The sequence below is a fragment of the Phalacrocorax carbo genome, chromosome 18 (assembly GCF_963921805.1).
Source record: "Phalacrocorax carbo chromosome 18, bPhaCar2.1, whole genome shotgun sequence".
Classification (NCBI taxonomy): domain Eukaryota; kingdom Metazoa; phylum Chordata; class Aves; order Suliformes; family Phalacrocoracidae; genus Phalacrocorax; species Phalacrocorax carbo.
The window spans coordinates 295,720-315,177 of record NC_087530.1 but is presented as its reverse complement, the minus strand read 5'-3'; the positions used below and the strand labels follow the sequence as shown (position 1 = coordinate 315,177).

The following is a 19,458-nucleotide window of genomic DNA, read 5'->3' as shown; positions in this document are numbered from 1 at the left end:
TGTTGAAGTAAACACGCAGCTTTTAGAATAAGGAATTACTCTAGGCATAGAATAATGTAAGTTGGGAGCAATCTCCAAAGATAATCTAGTCCAAATCCCTGCTCAAAGCAGGGCCACTTCAGAGCAGGTTGCTCAGCATCTTCCCGAGTTTTGAATTTTGAGATTCCATAATCTCTCTGTGCAACTTGTTCCAATGCCTAAGCATTTTCATTGTGAATATTTTTTTTCTAACGTAAGATGGGGACTTACCTTCCTGTGCCTTGTCTCTTTTGCCTCTTGTCTTTTCGCTGCTTTTCATTGCTTTGTGAACTGTCTTATTTTTTTTGTCAATGGAAGCCTAACTTTCAGCTGGCCTTTATGTCATGATTGTTCTGTTTCCTGAGCAATACGCTAGATACAGTCTTCAGCCGAATTTGTTTTCTGAAACAAGAGGCAGTTTTCTTCCCTGTTTGTTAATGTTTTCATGGACTTTGCTGACATCAGGTGGCATGTGTCTGTTCCTGATAAATTCTTTCTGTCTGCCTAATTGACATCTGTCTTCACTACCAAATGACCTTTGACTATTAACAGCATGGGGGAGGTGGAGAAACAGGAAGAATTAATGCTGCCTAACTGGAAAGTTCAGAAACACTGGAGACTGCCAGCACAGAGTTTGCAAAGGCAGTTTTTTCAGACTTATAAAAATTTTACTTGGAAAGTTAGTTTCCAGAGCCATTCAGAGTGAAAGAAGTAGACAGAATAGAGTGCACGCACAGCCACATGCACAAAACAAAAACATAATTGCCAGGGAGCAAACCTGATTGACAAAGCTGAGATGCGGTGTGAAGATGTATTATGTCTGTAACTTTGGCTGAACTACCTAAGTGGATGCTAACTCATTCATAACTTGTCATTTAGATCCTTTTATGAACTCGGATCATTTGCTCATGCAGGGAGAGCCTGTTGATTGTGTACTCAGAGTTTGGGTGAGTCTTGAGTGTATGAAGAGAATACTACTTTTCCAGCAAAAGATAGCTTTCTCTGATGCCAGTAGGAATTACATATATTTAAAGACTAGAAGATACACATTTTTCTAAGTGATGTTCCTTAACAATAGGAGAGGCACAGTAGTAACACTGTGATCTGCAATTTTTAACTTTATCAAAGCAACATCGGTTTTAATGCGATTTTCACGTCAATTTCCAAATGAAGTATCTATCTCTGAGATGACGATTCTTCTTATTTCGTACATAATTTTCTTAAATATTAGTCCTTACAAATGTTGGTATAAGGCAAAAGAGGAGAAAAGGGCGGGGCTACGTCTAAATATCACCAAAGTTAGTTACCTAAACAGTATTTTCTCACGTTTGTTGATGATCATGTTTGGTGGAAGGGCTGGGGCTTAATTTGCTGATACAGAGAAAGAATGATTGTATTTGGTTTTGTGTCCTTTCTGCTTTGTTTAGTTAAGTCTTGAGGGGGGAAAAAAGTGAGAATGAGTAACATTTACGATTCATAAAGCACCTTGAAAGAAGTGATTAAAACCAACAGGCAAACAAATATCAGCTTGGACGTTGTGTTGATTGAGAGAGTGAGGAAGAGTTACAGGTACATATTTGGAGAATATTTAGTTATTAAATTTCTAATATGTTGCTCTTCCCTCTGTGGCATGTTCTTTGGAGTTTTGGAATTTGTCACATAGCAGTGAAACTAGAATGGGGAACTAGCCACCAGAGCTGGGAGGGAGAGCTAAGAATAAAAATACCAGGGTGCGTGTTTCAGGTAAGGCACGCACAGTTTGAGAAGAACTGGGTTGTATAATAAATGTCACAATAATCCTGTTTCCTGTTACTTTACAGGAATGTCATGCTTTTAAACAAGAGATAAGCCTGCTGAATAGCCAGAGCTGGACCCAACAATGGACTGATGGCAGTGTACAGCAAAATGGGTTGAGTGAGTGTAGAGCTACCTTATTCCACTGTAAGTATGCAACTGTGTAATTAAAGTAGCAGGTATTTTCCTATTTTCACTTATGTTTGATACCAGAGATTACAGAAGCATCTGTTGTTTCTTTTATGTTTAGAGAACCTAGAGTCGTGTTAGAGTCGTGATAGTATTATACTGTAATACAGCAGATATATATTTCTTCTCCTGTGACTGTTCTGTTGAGATTCCCCTAAAGTATAACTCTCCTAAATATGTATCTTGCTAACCTATGCAAGTCAGCAGACTTCCTTGAAGGGTGATGACTTTTGAGGGAGGACTTCTGCTGGAGAGAGAGCTGCAGCTCTCTCTTGATGTGGATCAAGATGTTACTGGCTCCTTAACTTGTGGGGTTTTATATTTATTATTTGTTCTTCATTAAGGTCAAGTATTGTTTTTGTAGTTACTGTTGCTAAGCTAGAAATATTTTTGCACTTTGTTTTCTTGGACATTATGCAGCAATACTTTCTCCCTTTTTTCCTCATTTTATATAGTAATATTAGAATTTGCTGAGATGGAGTTTGTGTTCATGTTTCACTTTCATGAAGTAGTTGCCAGTTAACATAGGGTAATTGTTTACGTGGTTATAGAAGTTGATTCCCCCCCCCCCCCCCCCCCCCCCCCCGCCCAAATGCCAACAGGCAGCCTCCATGAACTGCTTTTGTAAGGGTGACTCCTGCAGAACACCAGCTGCATGTAGTCTGGATTAAGATAATGTAATGAATCACAGCAAAACTCCCCAGCTGTGTTGTGGAAAGAAGCGGCCACTGAAATACCAGTACAGTGCTCTTTCTGTGTTCCAGGAAAGTAAGACCAGGCAGTTCAAGGACATTAGTTGTGAAAAGTGTCAGTGGGAGACTAGACTGGAGAATCTGGTCTGATAGCCTGCTTGGATTGATATATATATATATATATGCGCGTGTATAACACACAATCTGTTGGAATGAGGATTGCATCCAGACAAGTTCATTTTAAACTAGTCTTCTGAGATGCATGGAGTAGATCTCCATGCTAGATTTACTGTCAAAGTCTAGAGCAAGCCTTAGACAACTGAAACTGGTAGTCTGATGCTCTTGAGAAGTGACTTAGATAACTGAATAATCAGCTCTGGAACCATGCATTTCTATATTATATCTACATTGGATTAGTTTTCAGTTCAGCACATTGATAGCTGATGCCTTAATCTTGCTTTCAAACTTAATACGACCATCAAGGCATTAGAGGATTTCTTTATCCAAAAGTTTAAGATAGAGTACTTTCTTTGAACCTCGACAAGGTCCATGACGTGGCTCTGCTGTACAAATTTCCTCCCTCCTATAAACACGTCTCCAGCTTTTTTTTTTATTTTTTCTCCCTCCTGTATCTGCTACTGCCCTAAAAAGCTGCTAGTACTATGTACCTGCTAGTGCATCTGACAGCCAGTTGGGAGAGGACAGAGCTTTTCTGAAGTGTATGCATATTCTCTGTACAGTGGGTTGTAAATGGCCAGCCATATTGCATTAAGTGAACTATAGGGATTCTATCATATGGAATATAAATGTTCTGCTAAAATAGTTTCTCTGTCATCTAGGAATATTTGGAAATTCATTAAGAAAATGAAGCAGATTGAATTATTGGTCTAGTGTGTTGAGAAATTATTTAACTACCTAGACTACCAGCTTTAGTATGTATACTGTGTAAAGCATTCACTGCTGAGTTTACTGTATTGGATGTGGCAATTTCCACTTCTTTGTAGTCACTTCCATTAACAGTGCTGTTCTTCCAGACTTTCCTTCTCATCTTTTTAATTTTTATTTCAAAGGACAGACTCTTATAATTCTGGGTTGTGTATTGCTTATTATTAATCACTGAGCCATTCCCACAGCATGCAGTTATTTACATGACAAAAGAATTATTTAATCTTTATATTTAATATTTGTTGCAGACTTCATGTCAGGTTGGATTTGGACTATTCTTATTTTCTTTTTATTTTCTAATTTCCACTATGTAAGTTTGGGATTTTTTTGCTAGCCAGGGTTTTCCCCCATCAACATTTTACCCTGGTACTGTTTTTGAGATGATTATTTACCTCAGTGGAATCTGAGCAACATCACTGACTTGTTCCTTTTTGTTTAGATTGAAAATTTCAGATAGCTTTTGTAAAAATTCTAAATCTCTAGTGCATATGAACTTTGGTGTTCAGTCCATCCACCCTCCCTGACGCTCTTCTGAGGCTAATTTCCTTTTCTTACTTTCTGGTCATCCCATCATTAGACAACCCCTTGTCCCATAGCAGACGCAGACAAATTCATCGCTTTTTCTTCATTGGTATGGTGTCACTTTCTCTGCTTTTTACATAGTCGTATTCTTATATAAGTAATTTTCTTGCTGATTTTTCTGTCCTTCAGGATCTGTTTTTGGCAGGTTTCTGCAAACCTTGTGTTTTCTATATAAATTCTTTCCCTTCTCATGTGTGTTTCTTAATCCCCATCTGTACATATCCCTGGCTGATTTTCCTGACTTCAGGTCCTCTAATGCATAAGGAAGTATGCATACAAATAACTTTTGTCAAATACCTACTTGGGTAAATGTTTTGCAGTTTCTCTTGTGTAATTCTGGTTTTCCGTCATTGCTCAATTGTCTCTGTTTCTTCAATAGGTGCTTCCTTCCTAGGTCCTAGGATTTAAAGACGAGTACAGGACTGTTTGACTCATTCCTATGAACTTGTGGACAAGGAACAAAAATCATCCATCCTTTGTTTACTAGACATTAGTGTCTCTGTCAGCTTTTTAAAATTTTTTTTTTGGGGGGGGGGGGGGACACGACAGACTCTGTTACACCTTCTTGGAAGCAGAACCCACTCTCAGTGACTGTAAGACCTGTAACCAGTAATGATCTCTGAGCTGTTCCTGTATGGGTATCTTTTTACCAAGTTCTCTGTTGCAGGAGCCTCAGATTTATGGTTGGCTTCTGGAACATGTTAACTGAAGTAAGCAAACATTTACACTGGGTAGAGTCTTTGTTGTGCTTAAATACTCTCAGAATAATAAACATCTCTGTGCCTCAGTTTCTATATAATTTCATAGAATTGTTAAGGTTGGAAAAGACCCTTAAGATCATCAACTCCAACCGCTAACCTGTTGCTGCCCAGGCCACCACTAAACCATATCCTCAAGAACCACGTCTACCCTTCTTTTAAATACCTCATGGGATGGAGACTCAACCACTTCCCTGGGCAGCCTGTTCCAATGCTTGACATCCCTTTTGGTGAAGTTTTTTTTAAAGTCCAACCTAAACTTCCCCTGGCGCAGCTTGAGGCTGTTTCCTCTCGTCCTATCGCTTGATACTAGGAGAAATTTCTGACCCACACCTTGCTACAACCTCCTTTCAGGTAGTTGTAGGGAGTGTTAAGGTCTCCCCTCTTCTCCAGACTAAACAACCCCAGCTCCCTCAGCTGCTCCTCATAAGACTTGTAAGATATAAGACTCATAAGACCCTTCACCAGCTTCATTGCCCTGCTTTGGACACACTCCAGCACCTCGATGTCCTTATGATTCTATTTGTGATAGAATCATAGAATCATTAAGGTTGGAAAAGACCTCTAGGACCGTCAAGTCTAATTGTCAACCCAACACTACCATGTCTCCTAAACCATGCCCTGAAGTGCCACATCTACATGTTTTTTGAACACCTCCAGGGATAGTGACTCTGCCACCTCTCTGGGAAGGCTGTTGCAGTGCTAGATCACACTCTTGGTGAAGAAATTCTTCCTCACATCCAATCTAAACATCCCCTGGTGCAACTTGAGGCTGTTTCCTCTTGTCCTATCACTTGTTACTCGGGAGAAGAGACCAACACCCACCCCACTACAATCTTCTTTCAGGTAGTTGTAGAGAGCAATAAGGTCTCCCCTCAGAGCAACTTCCAGACTAAACCACCCCAGTCCCCTCAACCTTTCCTTGTAAAACTTGCCCTCCAGACCCTGCCCCAGCTCTGTTGCCCTTCTCTGGACACGCTCCAGCCCCTCAAGGGCCTTCTTGTCCCGAGGGGTCCAAACCTGAGCCCAGCATCTGAGGTGGGGCCTCCCCAGGGCCGAACTCAGGGGCCCCATCCCTGCCCAGCTCCTGCTGGCCACACCAGTGCTGGCACAAGCCCGGGGGCTGGTGGCCTCCTTGGCCACCTGGGCACTGCTGGCTCATGCCCAGCCGGCTGTCAGCCAGCACCCCCAGGGCCTTCTCCGCCGGGCACTTCCCAGCCCCTCTGCCCCAGGCCTGGGGCCTGGGTGTGAGAGCATTGCCTGGGGTTGGTGTGACCTAAGGGCAGGGCCTGGCACTTGGCCTTGTTAAACCTCATACAGCTGGCCTCGGTCCATTGATGCAGCCTGTCCAGGTCCCTCTGCCTTCCTGCCCTCGATCAGATCGACAGTCCTGCCCAGTTTGGTGTTGCCTGCAAACTGACTGAGGGCACACTCGATCCCCTCATCCAGATCATTGATAAGGATATTAAACAGAACAAGCCCCAAAACTGAGCCCTTGGGAACCCTGCTCGTGACTGGCCATCAACTGGAGTTCTCTCTGTTCACCACAACTCTCTGGGCTTGGCCATCCAGCCAGTTTTTTACCCAGCGAAGAGTATACCCGTCCAAGCCACGAGCTGCCAGCTTCTCCAGGAGGATACTGTGGTAGACAGTGTCAAAGGCTTTGCTAAAGTCACGTTAGATAACATCCACAGCCTTTCACATCCACCAGGCAGCACCTGCCTTTCATGAAGCTGTGCTGGCTGGGCCTGATCCCCTGGTTGTCCTGCACATGCCTGGTGAGCTCACTCAAGATGAGCTGCTCCATGACCTTCCTCAGTACTGAGGTCAGGCTGACTGGCCTGTAGTTCCCCAGATCCTCCTTCCAGCCCGTCTTGTAGATGGGTGTCACACTGGCAAGCCTCCAGTCATCTGGTACCTCCCCTGTTAACCAGGACTGCTGGTCAGTGATGGAGAGTAGCTTGGCAAGCTCTTCCGCCAGCTCCCTCAGTATACTCGGGTGGATCCCATCCGGCCCCAGAGACTTGTGAGTGTCCAGGTGGCTCAGCAGGCTGTAAACTGCTTCCTGCTGGATTATGGGGGGGTGGGTGGGGTTATTCTGCTCTCTGTCCCTGTCTTCCAGCTCAGGGGGCTGAATAAATACCCCAGGGATAACTGGTCTGACGGTTAAATACTGAGGCAAAGAAGGCATTTAGTGCTTCAACCTTTTCCTCATCCTCAGTGGTGATGTTCCCCTTTGAGTCCAATAGAGGATGGAGGTTCTCCTTGGTTCTCTTTTTGTTGTTAATATATTTGTAAAAACTTTTTTTGTTATCTCTTACAACAGTGGCCAGGCTGAGTTCTAGCTGGGCTTTTGCTTGCCTAATTTTCTCTCTGAAAGACCTAACGAGATCCCTTTACTCTTCTTGAGTTGCGTGCCCCTTCTTCCAAAAGGGGTAAACTCTCCTTTTTTTTCCTGAGTGCCAGCAGAAGCTCCCTGTTCAGCCAGGCCGGTCATCTTCCCCACCGGTTCATCTTGCAGCACTTGGGGACGGCCTGCTCCTGCGCCTCAAGACTTCCTTCTTGAAGAAAGCCCAGCCTTCCTGGACCCCTTTGCCCTTCAGGAGTCCTCCCAAGGGACTCTCCCAAGCAGTGCCCTGAACAAGCCAAAGTCTGCCCTCCTAAAGTCCATGTTAGTGGTTTTGCTGACCCCGCCTTCTTACTTCACCAAGAATTGAGAACTCTTGATTATGAGAACTCTTGATATGATTGTCATGGTCACTAAGCCCAAGATGACCTCCAACTGCCACATCCCCCACCAGTCTTTCTCTGTTTGTGAACAGCAGGTCAAGCGAGGCACCTCCTCTGGTAGGCTTCCACGCACTCCAGGAACCTCCTAGACTGTTTCTTCTCTGCTGTGTTTTATTTCCAGCAGACATCTGGAGAATTGAAGTCCCCCATAGAACATCTTTGTTTACATTGATCTTTGTTTATGTAGTTTTATCTTTTTTAACATTTAATCTTTGTTTACATATACATAGGCACTTACAACAGTTAAATTCTCTGAGAATCTCTTTCCTATACAGCAAGCATACTGATTCTGCTCACCCACTCTTGCCTTTCCCCTGCCACCCATACAGAGTGTTCTTCTAATTGAACTGTAATCCCCTTTGTCAAGAATGTTCAGAATAGGCCTCATCAAGTACTCACAAATTCCAGCAGTTTTCTAGTTACCAGCCTAAAAGATTCAGACCTGAAGAACTGGTGCTGGATAGCGACCATTATTTTATTCGCTTAAATGAATAGTCATTAAAGCTTTTGCTTCAGTTTCCCAATTTACTGCTCCCTGTTATTCCTAAGAAATAAAGCTGCAGTATTTTTTCAGAACTCAGAAGTGCTTGTGTCACGCTGTAATCCTCTTCTGTTCTTTTATATTCTTATAGTCTGTAAGTCTGTCATTTGCATGGTTTATGCTATTTGCCCATGTCCTGATAGCTCTGTATAACTTCTTGTTTTGTTTGTGTTGTATGTACTGCACCTCACACAAAGACTCCTGTTCCTTGGTTAGTGATGAAGGGTCCTAGGAGTATTGTAAATCGATCTCTGCCACCATAGTGTGCAGCATTAGTTCAATGAAAAATGGAAAGGGGAAGAAAAGGGAATTTCTTTCATCTATTTGTCTTCAATTAAGGCATTCTTCACTTTTGTCTTGCTTTTTATTTGTTGGCTGCTGCAATACTGTGGAAAGCATGCTGGACTGCACCAGGAAGAGCATGGCTAGCAGGTTGTAGGAAGCCATCCATCCTGTTTACTCAGTTCTGGTGAGGCCATATCTGGAGTGCTGTGTCCAGTTCTGGGCTCCGTAGTTCAAGAAAGCTGTGGACTTACTGGAATGAGTCCAACAGAGACCTATGAAGATGATTAAGGGACTGGAGCATGTTTCATATTAGGAGAGGCTGAGAGAGCTGAGGCTGCATAGCCTGGAAAAGAGAAGGCTTATGGGAGATGTCACCAATGTATAGAAGTACTCAGTGAGAAGGGTGTAAAGGGGATGGAGCCAGAATCGTTTCACTGGTAACCAGTGAATGGAGGAGGCAATAGGCGCAAATTAAAATAGAATAGAGTACATGGAATTGCACCTAAACACAGGAAAACACTGTGAAAATGATCAAGCCCTGGAACAGGTTGCACAGAGAAGTTGCATCATCCTTGGAGATAATCAAAGCCCAACTGGACGTGGTCCTGGGGAGCCTGTCCTGCTTGAGGAGAGGCACTGGACTATGTAATCTCAAGAGAACCATTCCAGCCTCAGCAATTCGATGAAAAGATAGTTATTAAGACTGTGGGTATTACAGAGTCTGAGAGAGACGGCAGGCTTTCTAAACTAACATTATGCAAGTGAAGCAGTGAAGGAACATGGCAATAGTTGTGGTAGATAACGCTTCATGCTAAAGAGGAAATATTTATCACGGTCCTACATGAACTTCTTAATCGTTGGAGTATAGATTAAATCACAGGCAAGGTAGTAATTCTAACTGCAGTCTCCTACACTTTGCAGATCTCTTCCAAAATATTTGCTTTGTCAGCCAAAATGGTAAGGGAAATTTAGTACAAGTGTGAAAGTAGTTTGGAATTATAAAGGCTGTGAGGGGTAAATTTTGGCCAACCCTGAGTAAATTCTGTTCTTCAGGACAGTACAGAAAAATCTAGCATTGTCTTCTGACTGACTTCACATCAACCAAATTGTGGTGCTTTCTCTGTATTTATTTCCATTATTTTTCTAAGGGATGCTGTAAAATAGGTTCTCAGAGTAATTGCATAACCCCCCTAAAACCTAGAAAGCACTTTATTCCATTTTCATTTTGTAATCTGTCAAAGATGAGAACATATTATTTTCTGAGTTATGATTACATATTAAAACAAGACAGGAGATTTTGAAAACAGGCCTGTAGTAAGTTAAGAGTCAGTGCCACCTAGTGGAACGTTGAAAACTTTGAAGTGTTCTAAAACTTGGTTAAATAAGGTTTGGAGAGGAGAGTCCACAGGTGTTTATGGTTGACACAGAACGAGATATTCCAAGTGGCAGCAAAGGATGTTAGATTTCTTTTTTTGGAGTAGCTTTAGTCATAATTTTTCATTTAAGAAATGCAACTTTTTTTTTTCTTCCCCATTTATAGTAGAACAAGTGAGATGCTCCTGCTGACTTCTAACATTTGAACACAAAGCCAGCTTATTATTAATGGAACACTCAGAAGCCACAGCGTCTGTTATGATTTTGTGGCAAATATTGCAAATACTAGTACTTAATAGTTCCTCTGTATGATATATTGTTTCTATACTATTTCAAAATATGTTAATGATGCTTAGTGTGACAGGCAGGGTGTCTTCTAATCTTGAGACTGGTACTAAATATGAAACTTCAACTAGAAATTTAAATCAGAATGCAATGTTTCACTAGAAATTACTGCTTTAATTGAGAGGCATTTTTGTCATGTTCACAATGACAACGGAAAGAAGTGGAAGAGTTGAGACAATTCTAGTAAGAGAAGTCAACTTTGAATTTGCTCTTCCATGAGTTAGACTTGATTCCTTGGCAGCTATTGGGAGGTGCTGCAAGAATCAGTTTTTCAGCCTGTTTTCTCAGGAATGGTGCATGTTATTGAAGAATACTTGACTTCAGTTTGTGGTCAGCTAAATCAGTGGGGTTAATACATAGTTAATCCACAAACCCTTAACAATGTTTCTAGTGGCTTTGCTTAAAATTCCCTTTCAATCTATTGAAGACTGAGAGGTCTAGTGATCCTAAATCTGGGACACGCTTACTTTGCTAGTTCCGCCCAACTTCTGTATTTGTGCTGGTAGCATAACAGTGACTGGTGTGGCACTAAACTTTGGGGTGCTGCTTCCCTTTGAAAGGTGTATCATCCCTTAATCTTGTCACAGCTCAGTATAGGGATTTATGTACTAAAGTATTATTTCCATTACGCTTTCATTATTTTTTACTAACTATAGTAAGAAGTTTCTCAGAAAAGAATGTGCATGAAACTACTAAATTGTTCATGGCTTATTTTATCAGTAGGTGGTACTGTTGCCTAAAGCATAATAAATATATTAGGGAATTTCCAGTGAAACGAAAACTGAAAATACACAAGACAGTTTTCTCTTAGGAGGATCTCTAGTCATATAAATGTAATGGCTTGTTAATCTTCTGTAGCCTAACTGCTTTTTTTCTTACTAAACTCTTAGTAGGCAATTATTATTTAAATCCAGTCTTTTGAATACTTCAGAATTTTTCGTGTTGTATAAAATGGCCACTAAGGTTTAATGTTGAATTATTTCAAAAGGACTCTTGAAATGAAAATAACCTTTTCATATAAAACGTGACTATTTAGACAACTCAACTGTCTAGTCTCATATGTGCATGCGTTGTATGTCATGAAAGGGCTAAGAATGCATACAGAAGATTGCTATTTTCTGAAGGAAGTGGGGTTCACATGGATCATTGCTGCCTTTACCATAGGATATGTGGTCATTTTCCTCTCCGCTTTGCAGAAATCATATGCGAGGTGTTGAGAAATGGGGTTTGAGGGGTGGTACTTGACTGGACAGGGGCACTCAGGAAAGTGAAGATAGGATGTAGTGTTTGAATGTACTCAGCTTTTCAGAGGGGATGCTGTCAGTCAGGAATAAAATAGTTTTACACCAGTGTTGCTCTGTGCTTCTGAGGTTTGTGCATTAGCTTTTCTTTGGGTTAGCAAGTATGCACTTAGCACTCAGCAGCTGCTTCTTTGAAATATTTAAAGAAATTCTCTAGAAATCCTTCCAGACTGGCTTGGTCTGTCACTGCAATGACAAAGCAGCTGTAAAGTGCTCAGACTCAGAAGGATTTTGAAAATTTACATTTTTTCTGTTTTTAATATTAAAATGATGATAGTAAACAAAGGAAGCATAGCGGGGCAGGGGGAGGAAGGTACGTAAACATCTAGATGTGGAGAACAGGCAACACACGATTTTAGATACCTTGCTGCTAATTGCCTTTTTCTGTTCATTTAGCAGTAACACAAAAAGATGGGACTTCTTCCCCCCCCCCGGCACTTACAAGCATCTAGGCTGAAGCTGGATGTGATGTAGATGGTGATGCAAGTTTCACATTAGTGACTGAATGCAAGCACAGGGGCACAAATATAACCACATTATTGTTTCATTCTGTTTTCTTAATACAGTCCTATCTTCCTCTTCTAGTACGTTAATAGTGCTAACATATTCTCATTTGTACTGTACGCCCACAGTGTCTGAATATGACTTTGTTCATGGTTCATCAAGGAAAGAAACATTCTAATGATGAACATCTGGAGGAATAGTTTTGGAATGAAGAAAGAGGAAAATGAGTGCAATGATGAAAAACAATTCAGAATTGAGTGTGGAGCTCTGTATGGTCTATTGTAAATGTGTCTTTAGGTTGTGGCAGTTGCCAGTGAAGTAGAATAGTATATTGTTGATATTGCTGGAGGTAGAAAGCAAGATTCTTTCAGTATTCTTTATTCTCTTATCCTGGTCGATGGCAGCTAACCATTCTGATGTTTGATACCAAATTCTGGAAGGCCTGTCCTCTGGGGAGTGGCTGAGGCCTCTGGGTTTGTCTCATTTGGAGAAAAGGAGGCTGAGGGGTGACCTCATCACTCTCTGCAGCTTCCTGAGAAGGGGGTGTGGAGAGGGAGGTGCTGAGCTCTTCTCCCTAGATTCAAGGACAGGATGCATGGGAATGGTTCCAATGTTGAGTCAAGGATGGTTCAGACCAGATATTAAGAAAGATTTCTTTACGAAGAGGGTGGTGAAACACTGGAACAGGTTTTCTGGAGAGGTCATTGATACCCCATGTGTGTCAGTGTTTAAGAGGCATTTGGACAATGCCCTTAATAACATGCATTAACTTTTGGTCATCCCTGAAGTAGTCAGGCAGTTGGACTAGATGATCCTTGTAGGCCCCTTCCAACTGGAACTAATAGTTTCTAAACTTATTTTAAACAAACAAACAAATTAAAAAAAACCCAACCCAACTAGTAACTTCTGTTGGTTCCAAACAGGGTGCCCTTTAATTGTCTTCACTGAACCAGTTGTGCAGCTAATTTAAGCTTAAGAAAGAACAGTTATCTTCTGGTAGAATACCAAAGTATGTTTTCTTAAAATTATGCTGCAGCTGTCTCCTCATAGTTCAGTGGTATTAGGAAAACCATAATGAACTGATGAAAGTAGTAAGTAAATTGGGTTTGAAATCAGCTAGGGCAGTTAAGTTTTGGAGTCCAGAATGGCTGTACCAAGTCTGATCAAAAGCCTGTCTAGCTCAATATTTTTTTCCTCTAACAAGAAAATCTATAAGAACAATGGTCATTAGTGATTGCCTACATGGTTATTCTAATATTTGCTGAGACAAGTATGAACAGTTAGTAAATTCTCCAGATTGCTCAGAAATTAAGGCACAGGGACTTCATTGGCCAGAGGTAGTGTCAGTGCTTGAGTGTCTTTTAGTGACTTGTGAGTTGTATAACTAGTAATGAGATTGAATTTATGGTAATTGTAACTGGATTACATGCATATTACTAACAGAAGTGTAAAATTTGCATTTCTGCTTGCAGAGAATGGCACTTCAGTGCCGTACATGGCAAAATTTAGTAAATGCTGGTAAAACAATGGCTATAGGGGTTACTTTTGTGCTTACTTTTGATGGTGGGGTTTTGTTTTCTGGTTTTGTTTTTTCCAGTTTAGATGTTCTTGCACTGTCTTCACTTTTGCTTCAGAGGGAACTACATATCTAAATGGGTTTATTAAGTTGGCAAAGAAGAACAGCCTCTGGTGGTATGTATGTTTGCGTCCTGATTTATCCACTTTGCTTCTGGCAATCTATGAATGAGATCTGCCACCACATACCTGTGAACCTTATGTACAACCAGATAAGCTGTTTTCTTTGGGGTTTTTTGTTTGGTTTTTTTTTTTTAGCACTTTTTGTATAATGTGTCATTTTAATGATCAACCTGACCAACTTGAAAGAATTTTTAAGAAGCAAAAGCTGTGAAAAGAAATTGTCATTTCAGTGATTTTTACCTTTTATTGCCAACATATTGGACCTTTGATAATTTTAAAAATTTCAGAAACTTCTTTTTAATCTTGTTGGAGTGAAATATTGCAAGTATAGGGGAGCAGTTTTTATATTAATTGTTTTTAACATCTTTCTGTATGTTGTCTGACAGCATTTTGTTACTGTAGGCTTAGTGTTACTTAATTTGCAGTGTAATACCTTTTGTGATAGCAGGTGTGGAAATACTTCGAATCACCTGGTGATTTCATAAGAATAAAAACTTTCTTGAATTTGACTTAAAAGGCTGGTTGCTCCCCATGACTTTCCTCAAGGCAGCAAAACAAATGGGTGTGTATAGAGGTACTTTTTCATAGGAGATGTGAGTCTTGGAGAAACCTGTGCACATAGGAAAAAACAGTGCATTTTTAATGCTTGTGTTATATTTGAAACACTTTTTTGGGGAAAAAAATCTATTTTGGTCCTTTATAGAATGAAAGTATCTAACCTTGCAAGCTTTTTCTATGTACTAAATGTTGAAAGGTAAAAGTATGTTAGTGCTTTTAGTTTCAGATATTAAAGCACTTTTGTCTCTTTTTGGTTTAGTGAATGTTAAAACTTGGAGTAAAAATTGAGCTTAGACAGGATGCAAGATCACATATGGGATTTTTCTTTCCCCTTTCAGAGCATTTTTGAGCCCCCACACACTGGAAAGCTTAGTCAGAAAGGCGGGCAGAAGGAGGAGATGAGAATATTTTTGTGGCCTTGATGTAAATGCCACGTTTTAAAGAAGTTACATGATGAAAATTGCTTTCCACTTCAGTATCTCTAAGGACTATTAACAGGAGCAACTCCAGACCTAGAAATACTTGGCAGTCTGTTAGTGCTCAAAATACGAGTTCATCTTATCAGGACACAAGATGAAGGAAATAGCTTCTTGACTAGTTTAACTGAGGAGATTCTGGCATTATTTGAAACAGTTACCGATTTGTTTCATGCGTGCCCGTGAGAACACGGGGCGAGTTGTTGTTGTCCGTCATGTAAGGCCTTGTAGGGATGACAGGTGGGGTGAAGACCTCATCTTTCTCAAGGAAGTAAAATAAGACGTTATTTTTATTCTCAGCTGCTTGCTTTTCCAGCATTTTCCTGTTTGTGTGGTCAGAGTGTTGTGGGAAAGGGTGAAGATGCAAAAGGAGATGGGGCTGTATCCCTAGCTGCATGTTTGAGGAACTGCAGATTTTGCCAGAAGAGTGCTGTGGCAGCAGTTGCCATGGAGTTTATCTGTGTGTGCTGTGGGGGGTGATGGAACAGCCACGCTGGTTGTTTTTCAGCTTGAGCTGACTTGGTATTTCTGTAAGCAGTTCTTGGTTCTTGTGTGCGCGCACACACACGTGCAGACACACACAAATAGTTCTGCTCTTAGCATGTGTGTGCATGCTGTATCTGAAAAAAATTTACTGGCTGTCTGCCAGCAGCATGCTTAAAGTGTGTGTTAACTTTCTGCAACACTGCCAGTTCTTCACACAGTGCAACAGCGTTATATGGTGTCTGTATTTTAACCTGTCCCTAGCAGCCGATTTAGGTTTAATAATTAGAAATAGTCAAGAAGTTTAGTTTTTACCCCATAGGCATAATACTGATTATTTAAGCTGGGAGGAAAAGTTCTTCTTTCTTTTGATGAGACAGGTGTTTGGATTCAGCAGTCTCTTCTGTGCAATCCTGTGGGTCTGAACTGAGTTAGCTTTCGTTATGCCCACCTTCGCAAGCTATCAGTTAAGATTCCCTTTGGGTTCTCAGATCTGAATCATGCAAAGCATTGCTTACCTGACAAAGAGAGAGGCAGATCTTGTACTAAGACCTCCTCTATAAAGAATGTTAGCAGTGGATCGTGTTGGAACACTCTAACTTCAGTAAGGCTTGTAAACATCCACGGCTGTCCCCTCCTTCACTTAATCAGCCATTTCATTGTAGTCCTAAGAGTCTCTTCATTTATTCCTGTAAGATTGTCTATGATGTAAGACTTAGACTTGAGATTATGTGGACTCTGATTCATGATTCAGTGAACATAAACTTCAAATATATCATTATGATGTATTGGCTGACAAAATTTTCAGTGATTAAGATAAGAGCATAATGTGTTATGTTGAATGTTTAACTGAAGGACTTCGGCAGGTTCTGTGGGTACTGTGTAGTTGTGCTTATTGTCATTGAACCATTAAGGAAAGGGCAGCTTTAACTTTTCAAGCTAGTAGTATGGATGCCCAAAATACACCAAATAGAGCATCTGTGTGAAGCCTGGCTTTGGTGTGTTCGAGAGTAGAATCTGAATTTTGGTTCTGACTTTTACTTCATTTCAGATAAATACAGAAGATCTTGTCTCCAAACAGTATCATCTATAGGAACAATGAATTAATTCTTCAGTTTTGCAGCAGTAATCAGAGGACCAGTGTGAGGGACCAACCAGACATATCCATTGGTGACAATTTTTTAAGTGACATGAAAAAGCCTTCTGAGTGATTTTCTGAAATAGCTAATCTTACGGTCAAATTTCCTTTGCTGTATAGATTTGAAAATAGAGAATCATAGAATGCTGTGGGTTGGGAGGGACCTTTAGAGGTCATCCAGTCCAAGCCCCTTGCAGTGAGCAGGGACATCTTCAACTAGATCAGGTTGCTCAGAGCCCCGTCCAACCTGGCCTTGAATGTTTCCAGGGATGGGGCCTCCACAACCTCTCTGGGCAACCTGTGCCAGTGTTTCACCACCCTCATTGTAAAAAATTTTTTCCTTATATCCAGTCTTAAATCTACCCTCCTTTAGTTTAAAACTATCACCCCTTGTCCTGTCACAATAGGCCTTGCCGAAAAGTTTGTCCCCATCTTTCCTGTACTGGAAGGCTGCAGTAAGGTCTCCCCGCAGCCTTTTCTTCTCCAGGCTGAACAACCCCAACTCTCCCAGCCTGGTCTTGTAGCAGAGGGGCTCCAGCCCTGGGATCATTTTTGTGGCCTCCTCTGGACAGAGAGAGAGCAAATAAAACTGCTTTGCGTAGGATTCCCTTCACTTCCCCTTACATAACATTTTGACCAAAAGGAATGTTCTTGTGCCTGAAAGAAATCTGTTGTTGTCGTTGGGTGAATGATTTTATTTAAAAATGTCTGTGTAATTCTTTTACGAGTACCCTTGCTATCTGATTTAAGTCTATAATAATGACAGGTGTTCTCACTTTAGTTGTGCCTATTTATGTACAAATTTTATTTTTTTCTGAATGAGGTGCAGCTTAATTAGATTTGTGGAATTATATCCACCTATGTCCATATGGTGCCTATCCTTTAGTGTTTAAAAATTAACATATTCAAGAAGATTAAATTGGATTTCCTGATATCAGGGAGATAGATATTTATAATTAATTAATACTTTTCTGTGTTCAATATTCAGGAATATGCTATCAGGAATGTGCTTTATTTCAAGATGGATGGTTCCTTTAGATACGAGTATTACTGCTGTGATCAATGGCTTTGTTAATTCAGAACTGCAGTGTTGTGGGGTTTTTTTGTTTGGTTTGGAGGGGGTTGTAGTGGGTTATTGTTTTTTTTTCATTAAACACTTTGTACTTCTGGAAGGGATTATTTGACCCAAGTAGGTAGAGGCAGCTTCTTCATGGTACCACATACTCAGATTTTTTGCAGTCCAGTCTTTTGGTTTCTGGAGGAAGCTTAAGGTATATTATATATGTGAAGTCCTAAGCCAATTTGGAACTGCATTTGTCTGCTTAATCCAGTTTGGAGAAAGTCTTGCTTCAGACAGTGCTGTTGCTGGATTAGCTGAGATCCTTGAGGTTCATCTTTCCAACTAAGAAGGATGATATTATCCGGTTCTCTTCTCTGGACAATTTCTGTTCTTCGGGGCCTGACGTAAAATGCTTTCAGGTGCACCTGTCTGTATAGATATTACTGGAGGCCTAAGCAGCTGCAAATAGGATTTGCGTATTAGAAAGATACAGTGGGACTGAAATCACCAGTTATGAGACTAATTCAAGTGATGAGCAGGGAGAAGTGAGGAAGCACCATTTTTCATTGAGGTAATAGGTTGGTTTTCTTATTTTAAAATATGTTATGGTGACCTGCAGTTTCTGGATGAACACTGCCTAGCATGGACTTCATGTAAAAGGTAATTCAAGATAAATGACAAATAATACACCTTTTTCCCTCCTGCCACATTTCTTCAGTTGATTGAAAGTAGGAATAAGGACTTGGCATGGCTTTAGCGATGTTCAATTATACTCCTTCATAGCTGGCACCTGAAAGAGAAAGGAGAACCTAGCTCCTAAGATCATCTTGTTTCTGAAGTTATTCTCTCTGACAAAGAACAAAGAAATCTCTTGTTGTTTTTTAAAACTTTTATTTATTTATTTGCATGAATATATTTGCTTTGCAGGAGTTCTGTTTTCATCATGTTGTCCCACCAGTGCTGGCTGAGCTGAAACTTCCTGCGTCTTGGGGAGAGCATGTATAAAAGGAATGACCTCATGGCCAATGTGATGGTAACCTCTGCCACTCCAGAGGTATGGTTCCTTGTTTGTTTTGTTAGCTCCTGCATCAAAATGGTAATTTTGGCTTGTTTCACTTTCACAGAAGCCCTTTACGCTATCAGTCACAGCTGTCCTTTTTCTTATCAATGGTGTAGTATTTGACAACAGAGTAATTTTAGAACACTTCATAGTTCTGAGTGTTCACAACCTATTTTTTATTGTTGTTGTTGATGATTACTCATTTAGATTAGTTTTAAATAGCATTTTTGACCTGTAACTCCATAACTTAGAGCAGCTGTTTATTATTAATGAGTTAAGAGCAATGTAATGTACCATCTAAATGGAGCCAGTCAGAACTATTCCAGTTGACTTTTGGGGGGATTTATGAGTCTACTAGGAAGAAAGTGCTCTGTAAGATTTTGCTCATTTTAACCCTTTGCATCCTTTGGAGACCAGGCGGCTCAGTCATGCCGTTTCCAAAAAATGCTTAGTTCCCTGTTAAGCTACTGTGCCCAGCTAACAGCCTGTGTTTGTAGGTCCCCGCCAGCCAAGTGAGGACTGCGTGGGAATTAGTTACCCTAGAGAGTTTATCTGGTTTTGTTTTTTTTTACTTTCATGTACTATTATGATGAAATATTAAAAATAAGCTACAGTAAAGCTTGCCCACTGAAGCACACATTTTAAATTATAAGTGGAGGTACTTTTTGCTTTTTTAAAAGGTAAGTTTTTGATTAAATTCTTCCCTAGTTGAAAAATTCTATTTCCTATCTTAAGAGAGCCTAAGAGTTGTATGAAGCAAGTTTTTCCATCATAGTGATGCCTTTTGCACACTCAACTTGATCTATCAAAGCAGTTGTCCTGATTTTCATTAAACAAGTCAGTTGATCTTTAAAAATCTTACAGCAG

General features: G+C 40.6%; 1 protein-coding gene across 4 annotated transcripts in view; it reads left to right on the top strand.

Annotated features, from left to right (window-relative positions):
* RALGPS1 (Ral GEF with PH domain and SH3 binding motif 1) overlaps positions 1-19,458 on the top strand; it is a 152,648-nt gene that overhangs the window by 28,482 nt on the left and 104,708 nt on the right. For 3 of the 4 annotated variants that reach the window (XR_010375613.1, XM_064468407.1, XM_064468405.1), the window contains exons 2-3: positions 1,839-1,959; positions 18,459-18,585. Coding sequence is in view for 3 of the 4 variants with exons in the window: in XM_064468407.1 (XP_064324477.1) it covers positions 18,529-18,585 (57 nt within the window). In the remaining variant the exon portion in view is untranslated. Of the gene's footprint in view, positions 1-1,838; positions 1,960-13,715; positions 13,811-18,458; positions 18,586-19,458 lie in introns of all 4 variants that reach the window. The other variant, XM_064468406.1, reaches the window with a different exon arrangement.